The 23935-nt window shown below is 66.9% G+C and overlaps 1 protein-coding gene across 4 annotated transcripts in view; it reads left to right on the top strand.

Moving 5' to 3' along the window:
• LOC119052365 (carboxyl-terminal PDZ ligand of neuronal nitric oxide synthase protein-like) overlaps positions 1–23935 on the top strand; it is a 103872-nt gene that overhangs the window by 72068 nt on the left and 7869 nt on the right. For 3 of the 4 annotated variants that reach the window (XM_053659339.1, XM_053659337.1, XM_053659340.1), the window contains 8 exons: positions 1794–1886; positions 3631–3704; positions 7609–7717; positions 11589–11730; positions 14818–14984; positions 15803–15970; positions 20185–20350; positions 20704–20856. In XM_053659339.1, the coding sequence (XP_053515314.1) occupies positions 1794–1886; positions 3631–3704; positions 7609–7717; positions 11589–11730; positions 14818–14984; positions 15803–15970; positions 20185–20350; positions 20704–20856 (1072 nt within the window). The remainder of the gene's footprint in view (positions 1–1793; positions 1887–3630; positions 3705–7608; positions 7718–11588; positions 11731–14817; positions 14985–15802; positions 15971–20184; positions 20351–20703; positions 20857–23935) is intronic. The other variant, XM_053659338.1, reaches the window with a different exon arrangement.

Here is a 23935-nt window from a genome sequence, read left to right as displayed (position 1 = left end):
CTGCTGCGGGCCACCTGTGCAGGGAGTGTGAGCACGTGGGTCTGCGTGAGAGCCGCACGAACAGGCGTGAGTGAGCGGGCCCAGCCCTTGCCCGTGACCCTCAGGCGCCAGCACCGGTCCCTGCGCTCTGTGCCGTGGCCTCAGCGCCTCTTGGACCACGCTTGGCTGTGGTTGACGCCCTGCTCCCCTCCCAGACATGCCCTGCCCGGATGAGACACCGGGATGGGGGGGCGTCCTGGACGCTGGGGACTCGGGAGATGCCATCCCTGTGTCACTCGCTGAGCGTCTGCCCGGCTCCTGCTGGGTCTGGAGCCGGCTCCCCCACGGCTTCACGGCCGGCATAGCACACTGTGTCCAGTGCAGGCCTGGGGCTCTGCTTGTGGGCCAGAACTTGACCTTGGTCTTTCTGGTCAGTGGTCAGCGTGCCAGGACTTGGCTCGTTCTGTTTCCACAAGGCAGGTCCCGCAGGGCTTCTCCTGTCCCTGCTGCCAGGGCTCTGGCTGACAAAGAAAGCAGCCAGGTTGCTCCGGCCGCACCAGGGGCGGAGCCGACCTGTTGGCACAGACCCGGGCTTTGTGGGGGGCTGGCCCGAGCCGCAGACGGTGGCCCCAGCGTCCTGTCTGCCCTCCAGCCCCGGGGCAGCCCAGGCAGCTGGCTCCTCTCCTGCGGGTCACAGACGCTTCCTCCCAAGCGTGCCTGCCCTCAGAGCCGGGAGCCTGGGAGAAGGGGGGCTGGTCCCCGTGAACCCCGGCTCTGCCGGTCTGGTCACTCCGTCACCCGTGTCCCCTCGCGTCACGGGTGCAGGGGCTCGGCTCTCCAGCGAAGGGCAGGGTTCGGAGCCTGGCTTCCTTTCATCTCAGTGGCTCTCAGCAGAGCTCAGTCTTCGCTGGGGGAAGGTCGGGGGCACTTGGCTGCTGGTGGGCGGGGCAGGTCAGAGTCGAGTCTCAGGGCCCTGGCAGCGCGGGCCGGGCCTCTCTGGGCCGGGTGCCTGGGAGCGTGGGGAGCGCCCCCGGCTGGGGTGACCAGGACGCCTGTGCTGTCTCTGCCCCTTCGGTCACATTGTGGTGCTCTGGTCCCCGCGTCCTGCAGACCCCACGTGAGCCCCGGGAAACGCGCACAGCGCTCCCTCAGAGCTGCTTCCTGTTCTGGGGAGAAGGTTCAGTGGCCCTTTGTCCCTGTAGGACGAGGGTTACAGGCCAGGCAGAGGTGGCGAGGACTCAGTGGTGCCGGCAGGGGGCTGACGGGCCTCTTGCCAGCCTCGGGAGGGCGTCCCGATTTACAGAGGGTCCCAGGGACAGCGAAGCTGGTAGGAGGTGGCTGAGCAAGAGCTTCTTCTGGAAATTCGAGCCAGGTCAGGGCCTGGTTTGCGGGCGCCTGCCCCCTGAGCCCGGGGGCGAGGGTGGCACCATGTCGGCAGAGTGTGCTGATGGACTTGCTGCTGGGTCCTCACCCAGGAGCAGAGTGTGGAGGGGACCCACCCGTTCAGCAGGGAGGGGGACGGCCCGGGGAGCGCCACGCCGGGGCTCTGAACCCACAGCAGCAAGCGTCTCAGCCCAGGGACGGTTCTGGATTCCCGACGAGGTTTCCCCAGGAGGTCCTGTTTTCACGCTGTCGTTAGGGACATCAGGTCCCTTCTGTGGTCCTGCCCGAGGGCTGAGCGGTGAGACCATTCATTGGCCGCGCCCAGAGTGCCTGAGCCACTGGCCATTGACGGCCCGGCCGCCCCGGTCAGGAGCAGCAGGACGGCTGGCGCTCTGCTCTGACGGTGCCTCTCGGCCCCTTCTCTCCCGCAGTACGAGTTCAAAGCCAAGAACATCAAGAAGAAGAAGGTGAGCATCATGGTCTCGGTGGACGGGGTGAAGGTGATCCTGAAGAAGAAGAAGAAGGTGAGCATCTCTGCACCGGCTCCTGGGGCGCCGCCGGCCAGAGCGGGGAGCGGGCCCGTCGCTGCGCCCACGCCTGGCGTCTGCTCCGGGGCCCCCTGGCGCCGGGTTGCACCTCTGGTCACGGTGTTCGGGGACACCGCCGCTGACAGACGGGAGCTCATTAGCAGCCACCAGCCTCTGTGCCTCTTGCTCCCACGGGGCAGCCCTTGGGTATGTGGGTGTGCTCACGCTGCCCCTCTGTAGGTCTGTGAAATCGAGAGTGGGCATCCCCCTTGTCTCCAAGGAAAGCTGCCCTCGGCAGGTCTCGTTGGTGGCCGTCCAGGTCAGGTCAGGAGCCAGCTGCCTGGCCAGGCAGCTGCAGGTGCAGAAAGGGCGGTGCTGGTCCTCGGTGACACGCAGCCCCGGGCCCCGGGCCGAGTGCGGCCGGACGCTCTCGACTGGTGGGTGCCTCCGCCCGGTTAGCGGGACGTGTGGGAGGTCCCTCTGCTGAGCTGAGACCCAGGTTCTCGTCCTGGCTCCGCCCTTCCCAGCCGTGTGGTCCCCGATATAACTCTACAACGATAACTGTATAATACCAACAACCCTGAATGATGACGGCTGTACAGTAACAGCACAGTAACAACTATGTAATGATAACAACTGTATAATAATAATGTCCATGCAATAGTAACGGCCATGCAGTTACAGTTGGAACAATGAGACACTAGTAACTGTGGGATAATGATACAGTAACGACCGTATAACGACAGTGACACAGTAATAACTCCTATGTAACGACACTGCCCGCAGACGGGCCTCAGACCCCTGCGAAGCTCAGGGTTGTGCTGCCAACGCAGCGGCTGGGACTCTGGGCTGCACGTCGATGTCCCTCGGTCCCGTGTCCTCTTCGGCTGTGGCCCGAGCACCGTCCCGCCGCCAGCCTCCGTCAGGTGGTGGTGTGCCGTGGAAGCCTGGGGTCTGAGTGAGGAAGGCCGGCCCTGAGCTCCATCCCGGGGACTTTGAGGGCCTAGTGGGCCTGCTGCACGTGGTCTCTCTCACGGACCTGTGACCCTGTGGGTCCCCACAGAGAACATTCCGGAAGGGCTTTGTTGTCCCGGACAGACCCCCACTGGGCTGGACGGGCGGCCGGCTGTCGTCCGAGGGCCCTCCCAGCAGAGCCTGAGTGCTCGCGGCTGCCATGGCCGCTCTCGGATGGCAGCGGCTGTGAGCATCGGGCAGGACCGGTGCTCCCTCCGTTTCTGTTTGGGGAGTCACAGCAGAAGGAACGCGCTGCTGAGAGTCACTGCACCCTGGGTGGTGGCCGCTGAGGGTGGCAGCCCACGGGACGCCAGGCGCCTCCTGGCGCCCTGCACCCTGGGGAACCTCTCGGCCACCCCAGGAGGGGGGCTCCACTCGGGCAGGACCCCAGGCCAGCTGGCAGGGGGCGGAGCCAGGTGTTGCGGGGCGTGTGCTGATCTCAGGGCTTCAGAGAAAAGCCGCTCCACAGGTGACCCACCTTGGAGGGGGGACGGCGCCTCTCCCTCCTCCCGCTCCTCCTCCGTGACGTTCCGGCAGAGAGTCGGCCTCTGCGCCCGGGAGCCCCTCTCGGGCGCGAGGAGACCGGGCACTTGACTTTCACACGCGTCCTCGGGAACCACCACGGATGGCGGGGCTGGGGGTGGTCGGGCCGTGGTCCCTCGTGTCCGCAGCTCAGTGTCTGCCCTGCCCCCGCAGCCGAGGACAAGCCCGACTCATTCGTTTACAGTTTCTTTTGTTGCAGAAGAAGGAGTGGACGTGGGACGAGAGCAAGATGCTGGTGATGCAGGACCCCATCTACAGGTGAGAGCCGGCCGCCGGGCGGGGCGGGGGCGGCGCTCCAGTCCGAGTGCACTTCCTGTCGTGTTTGGTGGCCGTGAGCACCCGTGTCTTGGGCGTGGAGAGGAGACGTCGCCCCCCTGATCAGCTGCATCGAGGGGCCGCGGGGCTCCTGCTGGGTTTCACCCTGAGTCTGTGGGCTGCGATTCCAGACCTTTCCACCCTGTGTGTGTCTGTCTCACCTGGGATTCCGCAGGAGCACGGGCGTTGGTTGGAACAGTGGACTGGCGCCCCTCGCCCGCGCTCACGCTGCCCCGCGGAGGGCGTCCGTCCCGCCATCCTGCCCTTCAGATGCTCAGCGCAGGGAGGGCTTGGGGTCGGTGGGAACGGCAGGATGTGTGCAGACCCTCAGAAACTGCTTCCAGGGAGAGATCGAGCAGTCCCTGCAGGTCGGCTGACCGTCCCCAGAGGAGCAGGGCCCCAGAGTGAAGTCCCCAGAGCGCCTGGCCTCCTGGGACCCAGGCAGGACCCCCACTCGCCTGCCCTGGGGTTTTGCTGACCAAACCCCACCCACCTTGCTCCACCCCCATCCTGTTTCCTTCCTGGGAGGCTGGACATCAGCTTGTCTTGCCGGGTTTTTGGGACCTGGACTTACATCCTGACGGTCGTCTCCCCTCCGACTGTGTGCCTCGGCTGACAGAGTGGGTGAGGGCGGGAACTCGAGTCGGGCGCTGGCAGCAGGGCGGCCCAGCCGCTGGTCGGAGAGAGGACGCCCGTGGACCGGGGTTTCTGTTCACGCGGCGAACACGTGGGCGGTCCTGCGGCTTCTGCCGTGAGTCAAGGACCGGGGGCTCTGGGCACCACAGGGGGACACATCCTGACCCAGCCGCTGCTCAGGGCGCTGTGTCTGCCTGTGAACTTGCCCTCTGTCCCTGGGACTGGCCGGTGTCGCTGAGATTGTCAAACTGCTGCTGTTCCTTCGCCACCAGCTGGGAGGCTTTTCAGGGGAAGAAGGCGCCTGGTTCCTCCGTGCTCCTGGCTCCCAGCCTGCGTCCGCCACTCGGCGCATTTACTGTGTGTGTGCCGGCGCGGTGAATGCTTCCGGTTAGCATCTGAGCACAAGCGTCAGTGGCACGGTGACCCACGGGGGTGACGGAGGCTCTGAGAAGCAGGTTGAAGCCTGAGCTGGGCGTGGAGAGCGTGCAAGGACGAACCCGGCCTGCGCGTTTTTGTAGAAGAAAGGGTTTCTCGGTTGGTTTTTGTTTTGTTTTTGGACAGTGGCGCCCTGTACGTAAAAAAGCGACCTCTTTGCAGGCGCAGCTCCTGACACGGACTGTTGCCAGTCGGTCAGAGCACCGTGCGGTGACTTGGACGTTAGCAGTGGGCCCGACGAGCAGTGTGTTTCTAAGGTGATGCCCTTAGAAAGGGTCAGGGAAGGCTGGGTGGGGGTGAGGAGAGAAGGCTGTTAAAATGTGTGTGGTTGTAAGCCTTGTAAGACCTGGAATTAGATACTTCGTGCCCGAGGACCTGCAGTGGAATCGCACGAGAGAGAGAAGACACCAGGCAGGCCCGCCCTCTGCCTCCGAGTCTGGAGGGACCGCTGCCCCCCCTGGACGGGCCGTGGGCCCCGCAGAGGCTGGAGTCCGAGGCCGGAGCCTGGTGCCAGCCAGCTCTGTCCGCTGTCTGAGCGTTTTGCCCCTCGGGCCGGGGCGTTTGCTGCTGGTCGTCCCCCCGAAGGAGGGAAGAACCGATATAATTCTCACAGTGACGCAGCGTCTGTGTGGACAGTGGGCTTCCCGTCAGCGTCCTGCGCTGGCCGCTGCCCACGTGGAAGGGGGAGCCTGTGTGCAGAGGGAACCTCCTGGGCCCCGCAGGCCCTCAGCTGTGTGGGTGCGGGGCATCAGCTGCAGCCTTTAGCAAGGGTGGGACCGTGGTGGGGCCGCATCACGGGAGGCCCTGTGGCTACTGGGCCATTGCGCCCCCACCAGTGCAGGCGCCGTGGTGCCGTCCCCCCTCTGAGAGCGCAGCCTCGGGGGGAGCCCGGGCCTCCTTTCTGGCCACTCGGACCTCAGCCGCGGAGCCGGGCAGGACCGGAGGCCCGAGGGCCGTGTGTGGGGTTGAGGACGAGGGGAGGAAAAAGGCCTGGGTTGGCTGCGGGGCCCACAGGCCTGCCCGGCGGCCCCGGGAGGCGGCTGTGGCCGACTCTCAGCCTTTCCCGTTCCTGGCGGCGCTGGGGACCCAGCCGTGGGGAACCGCGTCCCAGGCGCTGGGCTCAGCGTCCTGCCGTCACCTCCTCGGTCACCTTCCCAGGTTCCTCCCCCCGCACGTCCGCCAGGCCCCTTCCCTGATGGCACCCCCTCGCCCCCCGTGGGCCCTGCTTGTCCTGAGGGTGCTGTCACCCGTGGGTGGGCCCCGTTTTTCAGCAGCAGCTGCCGGGCTGCCCTCTGTCTCCTCGACCACTGTCTCGTCACATTCAGTGGTGCTCAGCACATTTCTCGTAAATGGAATTGATTTCTTAAATCTTGGCGAAACTCCCAGGAGGCAGTGCCGTTCCTCTGCGGGCTTTTATCTAGAAGTGAACGGATGGACGGAGGGACACAGGCTGAGCTCTGAGTGGGGCCCGGCGGGAGGTGACTGGGGAAGGTCACACGGGACGTTGACTTTGCAACGTCCAGGACGTGAGCTCTGACAGCAAGACGGCCGCACACAGGCGACCGCGACACAGGCAGTGGGGCCCTGGGACGCGAGAAGCCCCTCGACCTCGTTCCGCTGTGTTGGGGTAGCCAGGTGCCCCCACAGGCTCAGCGTCGCACGGGTCATGGGCCCTCGGGGAGGGACGTGGGTGAGGGGCTGCGAGCCCTTGGGGACCACCAGGGCACTGGACGCACCCATGCTTGACTGTTCTCCACCCGAAGAAGGGTGTTTGCCCTGTTGGAGGTGGGAGGGCTAACCGTGCGGGGGAGGGGGCAGGGCGCAGTCTCCAGGGCAGCCCCCCCCCCCGGGAGGGGGGCTTCAACTATAGGAAGCCTGGGCTCCGCACTGTAGGGGGGGATGTGATGGCCCTGGGGATGCGACCACGGCCACCGCGGGATGCAGGTCTCGGATGCAGAGGACGGGCCCGCGGATCTGCAGGCCCAGTGGGGACAGTGACGGGGAATTGCCCGTGGGAGGGGCTTGGCTGGGAGGGACGTGGCCCGTGTCCGCCTGCGGGTCCAGTGCCGGGCAGAGGGAGTCACCGTCTCAGGGCCCAGACCCCTGGACGGCCCCTCGGGGTGGCTTGTGGTCGGGTTGTGGGTGTCATGCAGGTTGTGGTGGGACGGGGGCAGGACTGAGTCACAGCCGTGATGTTACAGTGGGCTGACCCCTGAGACTGGCCGGCAGGCACCTGGACAGACTCTCGGGTAGATGTGCGCTTGCCTGGCCCGCACTGGATCTGAAGTGAAGCCCAGCTGGGGGCTCACTTCCTCCCGGGGGTTCACACGGGCGTCGCGGCAACGACCGAGATGTTCGTGGGTCCTCCTTCCTCGGGGGCATGTCTCTGCCGGCAGCCGGTGTCTCGGGGTCTCCGTGGCCCCGGAGACGGGGAAACATGCCAGGCGGTGACGGTGCTGGGGGCCTGACGAATCTGGGGGCTTGTGGGGGGCCGTCAGGGGGTGTGTTGGGAAGGCCAGGCCAGGCCTGGGTCCCTGCAGCCTGTGGCCAGAGTCTCCCTAGGGACCCCGGCTGCCGGAGGAGAAGGCGGCGCCTTGTGAATAGGACTCCATCCAGGTCCCCGCGTCGGAGGGGACTGAGAGCCTCGCGTCCGGGGCCCCGGGCCCTGGCGGGGCGGACGTCCTCCTCCCGCACAGGACTCGGCGGGCGCTGGCCTCGGGCTCCTGGGGCGGGGCCGGCACCTGCGCTCACGGCGTCTCCGCTGCGTCTCCCGCAGGATCTTCTACGTGTCGCACGACTCACAGGACTTGAAGATCTTCAGCTACATCGCCCGGGACGGGGCCAGCAACGCCTTCAGGTGCAACGTGTTCAAGTCCAAGAAGAAGGTAAAGGCAGCCGCGGCCGCCATTCTTCTCCTCAGACGGCCCAGGGCCCTCCTCCCCGGTGACGGGCGTCTGCAGGTGGGACACTCGGGGACACTTCCCTGTCCCCTCGGCTTCCTCCGTGTGTCGTGCTCCGCGTGCACAGACCGTGGGCAGACCGACCGGGGCCGACCCACGCGCCGGGGCCCTTTCGCACTGCGGCCGCCTGGCAGGACGCAGGGCGTGGGCTCAGACCTGCCGGTGGTGTCGGCGGTCCGGGGGGGCCTCCTTCCCGTCACGTCGCTTTTCCCGGCTCTCTCAGCGTCAGCTCGTGCTGACCTCTGGCTCCGGGTTCTCTGTCCCTTCGCCACCCCTGGGGACACGGGGCTGTGCCATGTCCCAGGCCCTGGGCGGCTGCGGGAACCCCACCGAGTGCAGAGCTGCCCTGAGACGTGTGCCCCACCCTGTCCCTCTCTCCTCCCTGTCGCCGTCGTCATCCCCGTCCGCACGGGCACCTGCGTGTCCAGTGTCCACGCCTCCTTCCCTGACCTGCCCATGGGCTCCCTTTTCAAGTCCACGAGCTCTGGAGCCCAGGGCAGGGCATTCAGGACGGCGCCCAAGGGTGCTCCCTAAGTCAGCTGTGCGATGAGACTAATAGCGACCCCTCCCCACACTACAGGGGACTCGATCCCCCGAGTTTGCAGGGCCAGCCTGCAACACGGCCACTTACGAGGACAGAAACTACATCCGCGATGGACTGTAACTTTTCTGGGGCCAGGACGGGCGGGCTCCTGGGGGCTCCTCTGCTCCGAGGGGTCGCCCGCCCTCTGGGAGCAGTGCCGGCCTCCACGGCTGTCAGGAGCCGCCCCAGAGGGCAGAGCCGCTGCTGTGTCCCGACCCCCCTGCCGGGCTGAGCGGTGGCCTGGCGGCTGTCACTGTGCGTGGGCGGCAGTTTGAAGAAACGCGTCCGTGGGTCTCCAGGGGAAGCGGCACACCGTTCTGTCTCCACGGAGACGCCGTCCCCGGCCTTCCCCTGTGTTCCCGCGTCTCCGCGTGTGGCTGGGAGCTGCTCCAGGTGGCACGTCCTCTGGCTCTGAAACCTTTCTGGCAACTGCGGCCGGCCCGACCCCAGCCACAGGGAGCCCATGGGTGTTTGGGGTCTCTGAGTGCCCTCGGGCTTGTGTGGGACCGCCCCGGGCTCGTGCCGAGATGCTGCTTCCAGAAAACGTTTTCCAGAGAACGGCCAGGCCCAGGAGCCGGGGGAGGCTGCCTCCACGGTGCCCCGCCCTTCCGCCCTGGCTGCGCCTGCCGCCGCCCTGCGCACCTCCGCTGCGAGCTCCCCAGGCCTGTTCCAGGTCCTGAGGTGCCAGCAGCCAGCAGCTGGGACCCAGGGGACCCAGGGGACCCAGGAAGGGCTCTGTGTAAAGCCTCCCTTGGTCAGCGTTCTCTGTGAAGGCCCAGCACGTGGGGTCCTGCCCGCCGGGGGGCAGGCAGAGCAGGGGGGAACTACATGGCCAAGGGCGCTCAGGCGGGAGGGACAGCCCTGCCCTCCACCCTCAAGGGGTCCTCCCCCCACAGAGGTTCGTGTGTGGAACCCCCGAAAGTGGACTTTTCACAGGTGAAGAATGCGGGCTTCTGCGCACAGAGCCATCTTTGAGACTCGAGGTGCCCAGCCGCCGACCCTGGCGTGCTGAGGGGCAGGGAGGCTTTTTGGTGGATGTAGCCGTGCGTGAAGTGCCTGGCGGGGTGGCCGACTGCGTCTCCGGGGAGGAGGGCTCTTCCGAAAACACGCCCCTTGTCGTCTTCCCGGGAACGAGGGGGCCCTGCCTGAAGGGGTGTGGCGGGTACGTGGAGGTGTCAGACATTTCGCCCCGAATGTGTGGGCCCAGGGCCTTGCCCACTGCTTCCTTGGAGTGGACACTGTCCAGGAGCTCAGACACAAGGCCACCGGACCTGGGGCTCCCCCTCTGCTTTGGGGGAGCGGGATTCCAATGCTGGTGTTCTCAAGTGAGGGGCAGGCCCTCCTCCCCTGTCCTTGCGATCGGTAAAGTGATCCCCACCACCCAAAACTGTTTATTTTGCATCTTCATTGTCTTTGCTGCGTGAATTCTGTACTCAGGGGTGGTTTTGGGGGGCACCCCCCATGCACCCCATGCTGTGAGGGGCTCCCCATATTTAGCCTCGTGTCTGTCCCTTGGGGGCAGGGGACAGACCACTGACATGACTGCCCTGCTTTCCCGCTGAGTCACAGACGTGCCCTGGATGCAGGGGGACAGCAGGCCTGGGGGGGCCTCGCGTCTGCCCCCCGGGCCTTTTCCTGTTTCGCGGGAATCGGAGGGGCGAGTGCCAGCTGCTGTCCCTGTGAGCACACGGGGCTGCCCCAGAGGAACCTGGAGAGAGAGCGGGGAGAGGATGCAGGGCCCGGCCCACCCCCTGACCACCCAGCGGCCAGGCTCACACGCTTGTCCCCGACAGAGCGGCCGGATGGAGCTGGAGTCCAGGCTGCCCAGTGCCCGTCCCCAGCACGTCTGCTGTCCGCCCGCAGTCGGCTGGGGAGGCCTGAGAAAGCCGTGCCCCACCCGCTGCGTCCCCTCACTGAACCCAGGGCTTCCTTCTGGAGAAGTTCAGGAACCCGGTGTCTACCACGCCCGTCCCCTGGATTCAGACAGACCGGACTGAGGACCTGTCGACACTGGCGTCACCCTGAAAGCCCGTCACGGGGGTGTCAGCGGGCACAGGGACAAAGGGACTGCCACGTGTCCTTCCTGGAGGACCCAGGACCGTGCAGCGGCCCACGGCAGTGACTTTGGACCCTGCGGTGCGACCGCACTTGGAAGGGCAGGCGTGTGGAGGGCAGTCGGCTGGGTGCCCCTCAGGTTCCCACAGGGGCCCTGGCTGAAGGCATCAGCTCGGGAAACAGTGCGGGAGCCATTTGGGTCACTGCTGCACGGGACCAGAGGGCCTAGAGTGCCACAGGGGTGGTGGCCCTGGGGAGGTCGGAATGGAGGTCAGTGTGGTCACCCTGTAGGGCCTGACGGCTCCTCACGGCACTGGACGCCGCGTGGGCGTGGTGGTCGTCCCCTCTTGGCGAGGGGACGCCAGCTTCCGTGAGACACGGGACACAGCTCTCCCTGTGCCCTGTGGCCCAGCTGCCCTGTGGTCAGACTGGCCAGGGTGGAGGGCTGTCGGGGAGGAGGGGCCCCGGGGCCCAGCCTGAGCTCCCTTAGTCTCTGAGAGGCCATGGAGCAAGCTGACCATCCAGTGACTGCCCACGGTCCACAGTGGAGACCAAGCTCAGCGCCTGCCGGTGACACCTCCTTGGGGCCTGCGCGGCCCTCAGGCTCCACGGGCTGGCGCCCTGGCCTCCCTCCCCCCACTCCCTTCCCCTCCCCTCCGAGTATCAGAATGCAGGGCGCAGGGGTCAGGTTCCGCTCCAGGGCTGTCCAGGGAGGAGGCTGAACAGCAAAACAAGGCGGAAAGGCAGTAGCGTGGAGGGGCTGGGCCTGTGAAGGCTTGTCCTGGGCCCCGGTTCCAGCGGCCGCTGCAGCCCTTGGTGGGCGGGGTGCCCTGCCCTGCAGAAAGGAGACGCTGGCTGAGTAGCCCCTGGTGGGCTGAGCCCACTGAGCTTGTGGTGGTGGCAGCGGGCAAGGCTTCTGCAGCTGTGGGCTGACCGCTCTGCCACACTGGGGCTTTCTCTCTGTCCCTTCCATCCACTGCCTCTTTCACAGCGGTGGCAGCGTCTGGAGTGTGTCGGGTGGGGACGGTGTCTCCATGCTCTTTGTGACACCACGGGCGCCCTGTCTCCCCCGTGCTGCTCCGGCTCCTGTCCCCCTGCCCCCGCCCATCCTGCTCCGCCCCCACCCCTCTGTCCTCACCGAGGTCCCCTCTCCCGCAGAGCCAGGCGATGCGCATCGTGCGGACCGTGGGGCAGGCCTTCGAGGTGTGTCACAAGCTGAGCCTGCAGCACACGCAGCAGAGCGCGGACGGCCAGGAGGACGGGCACAGCGAGGGGGGCAGCCGTGGCTCGGGGGACACAGGTAGGCCGTCCTCCCCCCGCCCGGGCCCCTGCGAAAGGCCCGCTCTCCCCGCTTCTCTCTGGACTGCACGCTCGCACGCAGGGCGCACCCCAGGGCACCGCCGCTGCTGCCGGTCTGCCCCCCAGGAGGACTCGGTCCTAAGGCCTCCGTGTAGAGCAGAGGGGGCGCGAGTTTGCAGTCACCACAGGGCGGCCCTTCCTGTTTCTGAATCTGCGGTTCCGTACCCCCTTGGCCTGGGCGTCATCCTAATCTCTCGAAGCCATCAGAAGTAACTTCACCACTGTGGTGACACAGGGGACCTCTGGTCAGATCACGGTGACACAGGGGACCTCTGGTGCGTGGCATTGTCGGTGTTCCCCCCGCCCCCCGGGGAGAAGGCACCTGATTTGCTGCAGGTGGAAGCACCTGGGTCCGTGTTGGGGGGACCCTGCAGGCCCCGTTTGGGTGCCGGGTGTGGCTCTCGCAGGGGCCAGGCCACCGCCCCGGCCACCAGCGGCTGTGCCTTCCCACCCCGTTGCCATGTGTCACGTGGCACCACCCGTGGGGCCTTGCCATCCTCGTGGGGATGTGGGTGTGGCCTGTGGGTGACGTGAGCTGTATGGGCCAGGGAGGCATGCACACGCACTCTTCGTGGGGGCGGGCACCCGTGGTTGTGGGGGCGTGGAGAGGGCAGGCTGCTGCGGGCTGAGGTTCGGGCTGGGCTGCAGGTAAGTCCCAAGGTCGTCGGCTGCCAGGATTCCCTCCTCTTTCAGGGAGGTCGGTCTTTGGGCTGCGGTGGGCTTCGCCTGATTGGGCCAGGCCCACCCACATCGTGGGGGGCAGTCTGCTTTCCTCCTAGTCTGCTCATTTCCACGTTACATGAGTGCACATGAGTGCGCAGTACATGAGTGTGCAGTGCACGCCCCGCTTGTGCGGGCAGGGGAGGCCGTGGCTCCGTGACAGGCCCACGCGGAACGGCCAGCTGCCCCCGACCCCAGGGCAGAGCCACAGCCACTTGGCGGAGTGCCAGGGCTGGGACACGGCCGACCGGGGCGGGTGTTCGTGAGGAAGGCTGCTGGCCGCCTCTCGGCCCCTCCCCCGTGGCTGCCTGCTCACTCGCGGTCCCCAGAGTCCAGGACACGCTCTCCCCACGGTGCTTTCCCAGCAGCGTTGAGTCTGTGGGCCCCGCGAGGGCTCCCTGCGTCCTGGGCACCCGAGGCTCCAGGGTGGATCTGCTGTCGGCAGGTTTGCCTTTTGTTATAAGACTCTTGTCTATCGTGGGCCGCGCTCCGTGCGTGGGGCTCGTTTCCCCGCAGGGCTGGCCCCTCGTGTGTGGAGCAGGCGGGCCCCCCCTGGGAGCTGGACAGAGCGAGGCTGTGCTGTCTGTGGCACCCGTTGGCCGTCCCCTTGGGTTTGGCCGTGCTCCCGGGACGACGTCGTCCTCTGTCCCTGCGCCACCCCTCCTCTCCGTTCTCCCCACCCCTGCCCTGGGGGGCGGTTGCCTTTTGTCCGTCCTGGCAGCAGCTGCCCCGGCCATCCTGGGCTCAGCCCAGTGGGTCCGCCTTGCCTTGTGCGTCTCCTTGACTCCCGAGAGGGTTTCCTGGGGGAGGCCTGTTCCCTTGGAGGCCGGAGCCAGCCCACCAGAGGCGAGAGCGGAGCTGCTGAAAATTAACTCTCGTCCTCCAGACAGGGGCACTTACTGTCACATCTGGGGACCTGGGAGCCCTGCTCACTCTGAAGATGAAGCACATCACTGGTCTCCTGTCACCTGTACGCCCCACACCTGTGCCTCCCACACACCTGTGCCTCCCACACACCTGTGTCTCCCCTCCCACACCTGTGACCCCCACACACCTGTGCCCGTATTATCAGACCAGCACTGCCTGATCCTTGGTTTCTCCTCCTTCCAGTTGTTTCCTTCATTGGACGGATGCTCGTCCAGGCCCCTGATGAGCCAGGCTTGATTCCGGGGACACTGTGAACAAGGCGGTCAGGCCCCTGCTGGCGGGGACCCGCATTCAGAGTTCGGTGGGGGACTCAAACAAACGAGCATCAACTCGATCAGTCTGGAGAGTGCAGACCAGTGGGGGCAGGGGACTCCGGGGGGACGGGGCAGGCGGTGCTCTGGTTCCAGCCTCAGCAGCGGTGAGCCTCTGGCGCCCCATCCGTCACGTGGGGGCGTAGTTGCGCCTGCCTCTCAGACGGTGCAGGGGGGTACACGGGTCACCACGCGGGAGCCCTCATGTCGGCGCCTGGACCCAGTCAGTGCTCCTTAAGCAGCGTCCTTGCTGTCCTGAGGCCTGCGGGGCCATTCCAAGCCCTTCTGGTCACCTCTCGTCTGTGATGTTGAAAGAGGACATCTGGCGTCACTCACCTGCTTTCAGTCCTCCAAGGTGCCGCCTCGGCCTTGCTGGGCGACTCCCTCCGCAGGGCTGTCACAGGGGGCCCACTCCACCCCCTGCCCCACCGGACGCCTCGCCTGCCCGAGCTGCTCCCCCTCGGGGCCCGGGCCACGAGCTCCTCTCTGGGCTTGTGGGCAGTAGCTCCGCCTCTCGCTGCCACCAGTGTGTGTCCACCCCTGTGTCGGGCTAGCGGCAGCAGGGTCACCGACTCTGCTTGCTCCTCTTGGGCCACAGAGTCCTGTCCCCACTGGGCCGCTTACTGAGTGCCGAGTGGGTGGAGGCGCAAACCTGGGTGGCGCCACCTGTCTCCCTGCCTTTGGGGCAGGGCCTCCCATCCCTCGTCCACTTCTGCAGTCACGCAGCCCCTGCCCAGCCTCTAACTAGGCTGGGGACACCGCAGGACCCCGGACCAACTCCACTCCTGCCCTGGGGGGAGGCTGAGGTGACCGTCACCCCTCCCCGGGGCCACCACCGCCCGTCCACGTCCACCTCCCAGCCAGGCTCCAGGGAGTGCGGCCCGGCCCCTGGCTTCAGAGACAGGCTCTGTGTCCCCAGGTCCCACGGGCAGGGGTCTTGCTGGGGACGTGGTGAAAGTGTTAGGGAGCTGGTGGCATCCCGGTGTGACCCGGTGACACTGACAGGAGTGTCAGGGAGGACGTGCTTCTCGAGGCCCATCCCCTGCCCTCCTTCTCCGCTGTCCCTGCAGGCTGCCAGCTCCCGGGAGCTGAGAGGGCCACCAACACCACCGCAGAGGAGACGGACATCGACGCCGTGGAGGTGCCCCTGCCCGGGGCTGACGGCCTGGACTTCAGTCGAGGGGTGACCGACCTGGACGCCGTGGGGAAGGACGGCGGCCCCCACACGGACTCCAAGGTGGGCGGGCCCCGCAGACATCCGGGCTCACGCGGGTGACCAGGCCCCAGGGGCTCCTGACATCAGACTGGAAGTGGACTGAAGGCCTGGAGACCAGGTCCACCCTGAAGACGAGTCACGACAAACGTCCCCCGAGCCCCGGGTCCCAGCCCATCAGTGTGTCCCAGGCACCTCAGCTGAGGGGCGATCCGCGGGCCGGGGTGTCAGAGGCGGGAGCCCATCTCGTCTCGAGGGCTGGCCGTGTTCGCCCTTTGCCCCCCGCCAGCGTCACAGGGGCCTCGTTCTTTCACGTCTGAAGCACCAGCAGCGGAAGTCAGGAACAGGGCCCCCCGCAGCCCATGGCAGGCAGCATCTCGGGGGCGCAGGCCCCTGATTTCTAGGAGGGGGCGGGGAGGTGCTTTTCAGGAACCGCAGGCTCTGTCCGGGTCCCCCCCCCCCCAGGCTGTCACTGGGAGCCAGCAGCCTTGTACCACGGCTGCTCCCCCAGGGCCACCCCCGGGACACAGCGCAGCACGGGCCCTGCAGATGCCGCCGAGGGACAGGGTGGCGGGGCAACGCCCCCTCCGTCCGTTCCACCCTCTACACCGCAGCGGTGGGGGCTGTGTGGTAGAAGCAGGTCCCTCCACGCCCAGAGTGGACGGAACCCCGGTGGGAGCCGGGGAGGCGCTGAGTCGGCCCATCCCTGCGAGCAGGGCCTCCCGCCCACAGTCTCTGCCCTCGGTCACGGACCAGACGTCCGCTCAGACCCCCGCAGGTGGGCGAGGGCCCCGCGCAGTCTGTGCCCCGGGTCATGCTGGGCTGGCTTCTCTGCCCCGCAGGTGCCGCCCCCAGAGCCCCTGCCCACAGCCTCGCCCCGGATGCTGCTGCCCCCGTCCTCCATCCAGGACCCGGACGCCCGGACGCCGCTGTCCTCACATCACCAGCTGCAGCTCCTGCAGCAGCTCCTTCAGCAGCAGCAGCAGCAGACACAAGTGGCCGTGGCCCAGGTCCTGCTCAGCCTCCTCCCCGCCACCAGGCTCCGCGCTCATGGGCTCGAGGCGCCCCCTGCGAGGGCCCAGGGCAGGTTTAAAGTCGGAGAGGAGGACCGTGCACGCTGAGGCCTGTGCTTGTGGGGCGTGGGGAGCGGGGGTGGCGCGGGGCAGAGGGTTCCGGGTGTCCCGCTGTGTTGGGCTTGGCTGGCTTGGCTGGATGCCGCTGGGGGTGACTCGCACCGACCGGGAGGCAGGTGCAGCTGCTCCCTGTCTCCTGCCTGGCTCCCTGCTGGTGGGGCAGGGGAGGGGGGCTTTGCAGTCGGGCAGCTGGGACTGTGAGACCCGCCTTCGAGGGGCTTAGTGAATGAGTGCCACCCGCCCTTGCGGAGCCCTTCCCCACGCCCCGCCGCCCGCACAGGTTCCCATTAGCGCTGTAGGTGTCCCAGGTGGGGTTTGAGACCTGACTGGCCCAGGGGTCCCTGGAGGGGGCACTCGACCCCCAGGGGCTCCGCCGGAGTGTCTGAGCCGCCATGGGAAGACTTGGCTGAGGCCAAGCAGAGGCCGGTTGGGACATCGCTGGTTCACAGAGGGGGGTGGCTGAGTCCCCTGCCCCTTGTCCCCTCCTGCCGAGGGATGCAAACCTATTCGTGGGAGTTGGTGCTGCCCTGGCCGACTCGGTCAGGTGGTGACACGATTGGAAGCCCCCCAGGCGAACATCTGTCCCCATGTTGTGTGGTGGCTTTGGGTAGGACGCCCTTCTCCACCCTGGTTGGGCAGGGCCTCCCTGGCACGCACTGCGCCCTCCCTGCCGCCCCCTGAGCCGTCTCCTGCCACCGTCGTGGGGTCCTCCTTTGCTGCGGGGAAGGCAGCTGAGGTCTCCTTGGTCCCCATCACCGGGTGTTCCCCTCTGTCCCCTTGGCGGTTGGGTCCTGACCCACCTCCTGCTGCAGGTCTCCCTGCACCCCTTTCTTCTTCCTGGCGACCCCCCATCCAGGGCCTGGTCAGGGTCCCTGTCTCCGGATGGAAACTATCACCTAACCCGCGGGGGCTCGGTTTCTGGGTGTTTTTCATACATTTGAAGGAGATGGAATCTGGCTTGAGGTCCTCATGAGGCAGGTCGTCCTCGCTCTGATGGTCCCTGCCGCCACCAAACTGAAGGGTCTCTCCCTCCCTCTCTCTCTCCATTGCACCCACCATCCTGGTGCCACGGTGGGGATGCCGGGATCTCCCACTCATCCAGGGAGAGACGGTTCCTTGCAGACATGTTCTCCTGGGGCCCTTTGTGTTATTCACACTCTGCTTTAACCTTGAGGACTGTCTGGCTCCGCCCCTGTCACAGGCCTTAGACCTCCCCCAGGTGGCCCGACTTGGTCCCAGACCTCGGCCTCTCCCGTCCCCCTGCCCTAAGCTGGTTCTGAGCTGGTTCTAAGCAGCTGCCCCAGCTGGAACAGTGCTGGGCAGAAGCAGTGTCCACCTGTGCACACCTCAGGCCTCCACGTGTCTGCAGTGGGCACAAGCCCCTCTGCCCACCTCCCCACCCAGCATGAGGCTTGTCCGGCTGCCAAGCTCCTGCTTTTTGATGCACGAGATGGTCGGGGCTGGACGGAGGGTGTGGGCGTCTGCATGGCCATGGGCTGGGCCCCGCTGACCAGCTGTAGCGGGGTCGGCTGCCTGCCTTAGGCTGCTGGTCCCTCGACGAGTTCCAGAGAAAAGTGTTGGTGCTGCTCAGCCTCATTGTCTACAGATAACCCCACCCCCGTGGCCCCGAGCTTGAGCAGAACTGAGGGGTGGTCCCCAAAGCCAGGGTTGCCTGTGCCGCACTTAAGAGAAATGAGCTGAGAGCAGTCTGCACCCGGGCTAGGCCCTACGGTCAGCGCCTGTCCCCACGGCTGCCCCCCTGCCCGGTCCCCACCCCGTGCATGTTGACGAGCCAGCCTGCACCTGCATCCGGGCTGGGGGCCACCTGCCATCCCCACGCGCCCCTCTGTGCGCCCTGGTGTCAGCCCGGCCCCGCCCCCACTTCCATCGGAGGAGCTGGCATCCAGGCAAGTGGGCCGGGGTCAGGGTGCAGGCCGGGGTCAGGGCGCAGGATGGGGTCAGGGTGCAGGCCGGGGTCAGGGCGCAGGACGGGCTGAGGGTGGAAGCCAGAGGGTGTGAGCAGAGCTGGGGCCAGACGCAGGGCTGGGCTGCGCTGCCCGCACAGCCACCTCCGCAGTCTGTGTCGGAGTAGTTGTCACCGGACACCTGGTGGCTCTGGGAAGGAGAAGCTGATGCATTTGAGACAGGGGGCTCGACGTTCTGACCGGAGCGTGTGCTGAATACGTGGGGACGTCCGTCTGCAGGGAGGGACGTGGGTGGGGGCGAGCTCCCGGACCTGGAGCCCCGAGTGTGCCACGGGAGGCAGCCGCTCTGGTCCGTGCGTCTGGGCCCACTTGGCCTGGCAGGGGCTGCACAGCGGCTAGACCCGGAGCCACGTGTGACAGGCAGGGGCAGAGCCTCGTCCCGGCTGGTCCCAGACCGTGGCAGCCTGGGCTTCCATGTCCCTGGGGCGTGGGAGCTCCTGGGACGCTGTCCCCCCCGTGCAGAGCCACAGGGCTCCTTGCCCCGGCTGTGGGCTGTCCGCCGGGGGAACGCCCTCACCCCCAGGAGCAGCCGGTTTTTCTCCTCACCCAGGTACTGGCTGCTCTGTCTACCTGGATGGGGTCCTAGCCCCACGAGCACTGGTCAGGCTACGGGGCTGGGAGATGAGGAAGTGTGGCCTGGGGAGAAGGATGGCCTGCAGATGGGGAGGGAGCCCCGCTGCGGGCCGGCTCCCCCGCACCCTGTGCTGCTGTGCTCCAACGTGGGTGCGTGGGGCCCGCAGCTGTGGGCAGCCGTGTGCGGAACTCTGCTCAGTTCATGAGCCCTGAAAGTTTGGTTCCACATTCCTGCCCAGTGAAGAGACCAGAGCCTTCACCTGCTCGTGAGGTCCCTTCCAGCCATCCTCCTGTTGTGACACGTTACTGGCAGGTCGAGGTTCCGCCCACCTGACCTTCCTCTGGGGCAGTTCTGGGGGCTTCCCACAGCCCCTGCCCTGTTCCTCAGAACCAGCAGGTGTGGGGGCTCTCAGGTGAGAAATCTCCACACCTCAGTTTCCAAGGAAGATAAAGCCTTAACAGCCACCCACCCCCAAGCTGTCTGTCCCTCCTCCTCACCTGTCTGGGTCTCCCCCAGTTCACATGGGTGGCAGCTGAGGCCGTGGGGACAGCAGGTTCGCTTCAGAGTCCTTAGGCCTCCCCCTGCCCCTCCCAGGACAGAGAGGCCCCCCTGTAGGAGCCACAACTGGGAAGTGGCCACTAAGCCCCTTAGTGGCACCACTTAGGAGCAAGGCCAACTGCAAGGTCAGGTCTGAAATCTGGCGGGAGAGAGGCGGCCCCCGTCCAGAGGGACTCTGACGCTGCCCTGTGCAGGTGCTGGTGCCCTCGCCAGGGCAGGGGATGGCGGCCGCCTCTCACTCGCGGTGAGACGTGCGTCTTCCTGGGGCAGACCACCCGCTTCAGAATCCAGGGCCTTTGCCGTGTGAGCGGGAGAACCGGCCGGCTCTTCCAGCCGCTCTTCCCACCTGCCCCTGCCTGTCCTGTGTGCCTGGCTGTGGCGTTTCTCCAGCCACGGTGCCGGTCCAGCAAAACCCCTTCCCTGCCGGCTGCCTTGTCCAGGCCACCACGTTCCTAAGGACCTTTCTTCAGGGACCTTCTGGAATGCTCCACAGAGACCTCCTAATGCCCCTTCTAAGCACAGGGTCACCTGTGTGAATGTGGCTACTGCCCGTGTCCCCACTTCTCCAGGCCACGGTCCCTGCCCGCCCCTGAGCTTACCCTCACACCCGGGCACCCAGAGCAGACCGAGGGCCCTGGGTCTGTGGCGATGGAAGGGGCAGGTGGCTGGGACGAGGCTGACTCCGCAGACCCGACGTCAGGCCTGGCCACGGCTCCTCACACAGGAGGGCGACAGGCTCCCCGTCGCGCAGCGGTCTGGGTGCGGGGGAGGGTGGGCGTGACTGCTGGGAGTGGGAGGTCTCAGTTGGGCCCTGGTACCGGCTGCATGACAAGCCCAGGTGCCCGTTTGTCCGGGACTGAGCGTGGAGTCCCCTGTGGTCCCAGCTGCCACCAGGACCACGTTCTCACTCACAGCCCTTCTTCTCTCCGTCCCCTCTCCTCTCGGCCCCTCTTCTCTGCACCTCCCGCCCGCAGGTGCACTTGCTGAAGGACCAGCTGGCGGCGGAGGCGGCGGCCCGGCTGGAGGCCCAGGCCCGAGTGCACCAGCTCCTGCTGCAGAACAAGGACGCCCTGCAGCACGTGTCCCTGCTGGTCCGGCAGGTGCAGGAGCTGGAGCTGAAGCTGTCAGGACAGAACGCCAGTAAGCCAGGCCTGCCCACCCGACGCCGGTGCTCTCTCACCCGGGCCTTGGGCTCTGCTGGCCCGCCTGGTGCTCCCACAGGGCCCAGAGGCAGCTGTGCGCGCCCGCCCTCCCTCTGCAGGCGGCGGACAGGCCCAGAGCCGGTTGTGCTGCCTTTCAGGTCGCGGCCGGGGCCTGGGATGTTGCCGTCAGGCGTCCCCGGCCCCGTGCTGAGGCTCGGCCTCCCGAGGACACTGTCCTGTCCCCCTCTAGGCTTTTCCCCCTTTCCTGTTGGTGCTCTCTGGGCACGGGGTTGGGGGGCGGCCTCCCCGCTGACCAAGCGCTGACCCGCTCTTCCTCTCCTGTCCCCACAGTGGGATCCCAGGACAGCCTGCTGGAGATCACCTTCCGCTCCGGAGCCCTGCCTGTGCTCTGTGACCCCACGACCCCCAAGCCCGAGGACCTGCCCTCACCGCCCCTGGGCGGTGGCCTGGCCGACCTGGCCCCACCGGCGGGCAGCCCACTAGGTAGGCCTGACTGCTTGGTGAAGCTGGAGTGTTTCCGCTTCCCCGCCGGGGCGCGGGGCCAGCCGCTGCTGGGCGGCCTGGAGCTGCTGCGGTTCCGGGAGTCGGGCATCGCCTCGGAGTGCGAGTCCACCACGGACGAGAGCGAGGAGGAGCCGCCCCGCCTGCTGCACGTGCGGCGGCTCCAGGAGCCGGGTGACACCTTGGATGACGAGGTCGCGGTGTAGGCCTGGGCGCAGGGCTGCGTGGCGGCTCAGGGGCGCAGGCCGGCCCTGCCAGGGGTTCGCGGTTGCAGCGAAGGGTGAGGCTTTGCTTTGCTTCTGAGGGTGACGAGGAAGACACCAGTGCCCGAGGGACCCACTTCCCTCTCCCTCCTTGACCTCGGGAGGGGCGGCCGGGCCTCGCAGAGCCCGCGACTTTGGCACAGGGTCCGGAGGACGGCCCTCCGCAGTCCCTGCTGCGTGGTCCGGCCAGGAAGGGGGCTGCCTGCCTCCTCTGGTGCCTTGTGTCTGGACCCCCGGACGTGGCCTCACAGGACAAGGCCCCTCCCACCCTGCAGCCGTGTGGGGGCCGAACGCTCTGGGTCCCAGCGGGAAGGATGGTCCTTCCATGGGAGTGTGCCATGGGTCCGCGTCAGGGGCCTGCACCCAAGCGATGGTCCCCGTGTCCAGCGCGAGGGTGCGTCACAGGGAGACGGGCCTGCCCCGGGAGGGCAGCCTCTGCTGCCACATGACTCAGTTCCGACTCTTGCCCTGCCCAGCTCCCGCCTACCTGCAAGCTCCGTTGTCCCTGTGGAGGGAGGGAGGCTGTTCCTCCCGTCCCCTCTGTCCCCCACCCCCAGGAAGTCCCCGTGGAGCTTTTGTTGCACCTGACCTCTGGGAAAGCCCCCGAGCCCCAGCCCCACTTCCTGGTGGGTCCCCTCTGCTGGGCAGCGGGGTCAGTTCTTGCTGCAAAAACCAGGCCCGGGCTGGTAGCTGACATTACTGTGTCCACGGTTCAAAGTCCCTGCAACCTCGGTCGGGGCCGCAGCCACATGTCCTGACTCGTCTCTGGGCCATGCCGGAGCGCACATGGGCAGTCCTCTCACCTGGCCACCTGGCCCTCACCACTGGACACTGGGCAGCTGGGCCCTGAGGACAAGCTCCTGTGTGTGGTAGGACCTGAGGGTGGGTCAGCGAGGTGGGTTTCCAGGACAGGGGCCCTCAGCCCCGACATAGCTGGACGGTGTGAGTGAGAGCAGAGGACACAGCTGTGTGCTAGTGCGTGGTGCCTGGTGTCAGGTGGTGTGTGCGTGTGTGTGCGTGCTGTGGGTGTGAGAGAGGGGGATGTGTGTCAGTTGTGAGTGGCAGACAGGAAGGCACGGTGGGTGTCTGGGCGTGTGGATCACCGGTAGATGCGTTTTCCCTCAGGTGCCTCTGGTCGGAGGGGCTGGTTCTGCAGGTCGTGCTTCCTGATTGAGCGTTGGTGGCGGGTGCGGGTGCACAGGGAGAAGAGGAGCGGGAATGTGGGGCTCAGGAAGCTGAAGGACAGCCGTCAGGCCTGGGCTTGGCTGACGGGTGGGCCCACACAGGGCTCCTCAAGGGGACCCCCTGAGGCCCCAGAGTTGGGAGTTCGGGGACCGGAAGGTCTGGGTCTGAGGCCCCCACCTGAGGCCAGTGGGTTGATGGTGATGTGAGGCGTTGGGTGAAATGGTGGGGGACAGTCCTTCTAGGAGGTGGAAGGGGACAGAGGAGGCAGTGGAGGAGCGGTGACAGCTTTGGGGACGCTGATCCCCGAGCCCCCGACTTAACCCACCCACACCTGGCCCTCCGAGTGCCCGGGGCCTCCAGATGCCTAGCAGGCCCCAACCTCGCCCTAGGGGGCCCTGACCAGCGCACGCTGGGCGGATCCCGGACTCAGGACAGATCTGGGGGCCTTGTGACCAGTCCTCCCGCCTTCTCGCTTGGCTAACTGAGCCCCGCCCTCCACCTCCCCACTCCTCACCCTCTGCCCTGCCCTGTGTGGAGGACACGTGGACACTGAAGCCGGCCCACCGGGCCCGCAGTGTGGACAGACGGACAGCACCTCCCTGCGGTGCCTCCACGCAGCCCCGAGCTGCAGGCTCCTTCCGCTGCTCCTGGGCCGGGGCTGCGTCCCCTGTCCCTGCGGCCTGGCTCTCTGCAGCCGCGCGGTGGGCGCTGTGGGACCTGCTGTCTGGGAAAAGCTTGTGTCCTTAAAGTGCACTTACCCTCAACGCTGACACCTGTGGCTTTTGCTAATAAACCTTCCTCATTTCTGAAGCTTTCCTGTTGTCTCTCTTGCTTCTTCCTTTCTATCTGCTCTTCTTCCTCTTCCTCCTCACTGTCGCCCACTGTCCGAGCCGGGTCCTGGGTCCTGCACCTTTGGTCCTGGGACGTGCTCTCCAGGCGGCGGTGTCTCTCGAAGGCGAGTGGGGCGTCCTTGGAGCAGCCTGGTGCCCATCGGGGGACAGCTGCCCCGTGTGTCCTCGCGAGGACAGTTCACGATGAAGGGGATGTCGGCAGGGTGGGCGGGTGCTGGGGAGACACTCCGCTGCTTGAGGGTGAGATGCTGTCAACACGGCTCCAGGCAGCGCTGGGGTGGGTGACGGTGGCCAGTTTGAGTGCTTGGAAAACATGACATCATGGCTGTGTCTTCGGGGTAGTCACCGAGGTCACCAGGTGACAACCCCTCGGCGTCCCTGATGAGCTGTCTCCGGGGGGAGGCTGCTCAGGCTGAGTGGGCCTGGCCTGGAAACATCAGAGCTGAACCCGGGCGGGCTGCTCCCGCGGCCGGGAGGACCCTGGCGTGGGGGCCGAGGGGCTCAGCAGCAGGAGGGGCATGCGGGACGTGCAGGCGGAGGCCGGAGCGTCAGCGGGTGGGGGAACCCGAGAGGTTGGCCGGCACGGTCGGTTGTTGTGAAGGCCGAGGGCTGGTTCCGCCTGGGACTCGGGGGCCCAGGCCTCTAGGGACGTTGCTTAGGGACCGGAAGCAGGGTTTTCAAACGCTCACTGCCAGTGGTGACCGCACACGGCCGTGCAAAGGTGCCCTAGTGTGTTCCGCCTCAGCCGGCGCTGCCCTTCGG

The sequence above is a fragment of the Artibeus jamaicensis genome, unplaced genomic scaffold (genome assembly GCF_021234435.1).
Source record: "Artibeus jamaicensis isolate MK-2021 breed Jamaican fruit bat unplaced genomic scaffold, CSHL_Jam_final scaffold_625, whole genome shotgun sequence".
Taxonomy (NCBI): domain Eukaryota; kingdom Metazoa; phylum Chordata; class Mammalia; order Chiroptera; family Phyllostomidae; genus Artibeus; species Artibeus jamaicensis.
This window is presented reverse-complemented; position numbering and strand designations above follow the sequence as displayed.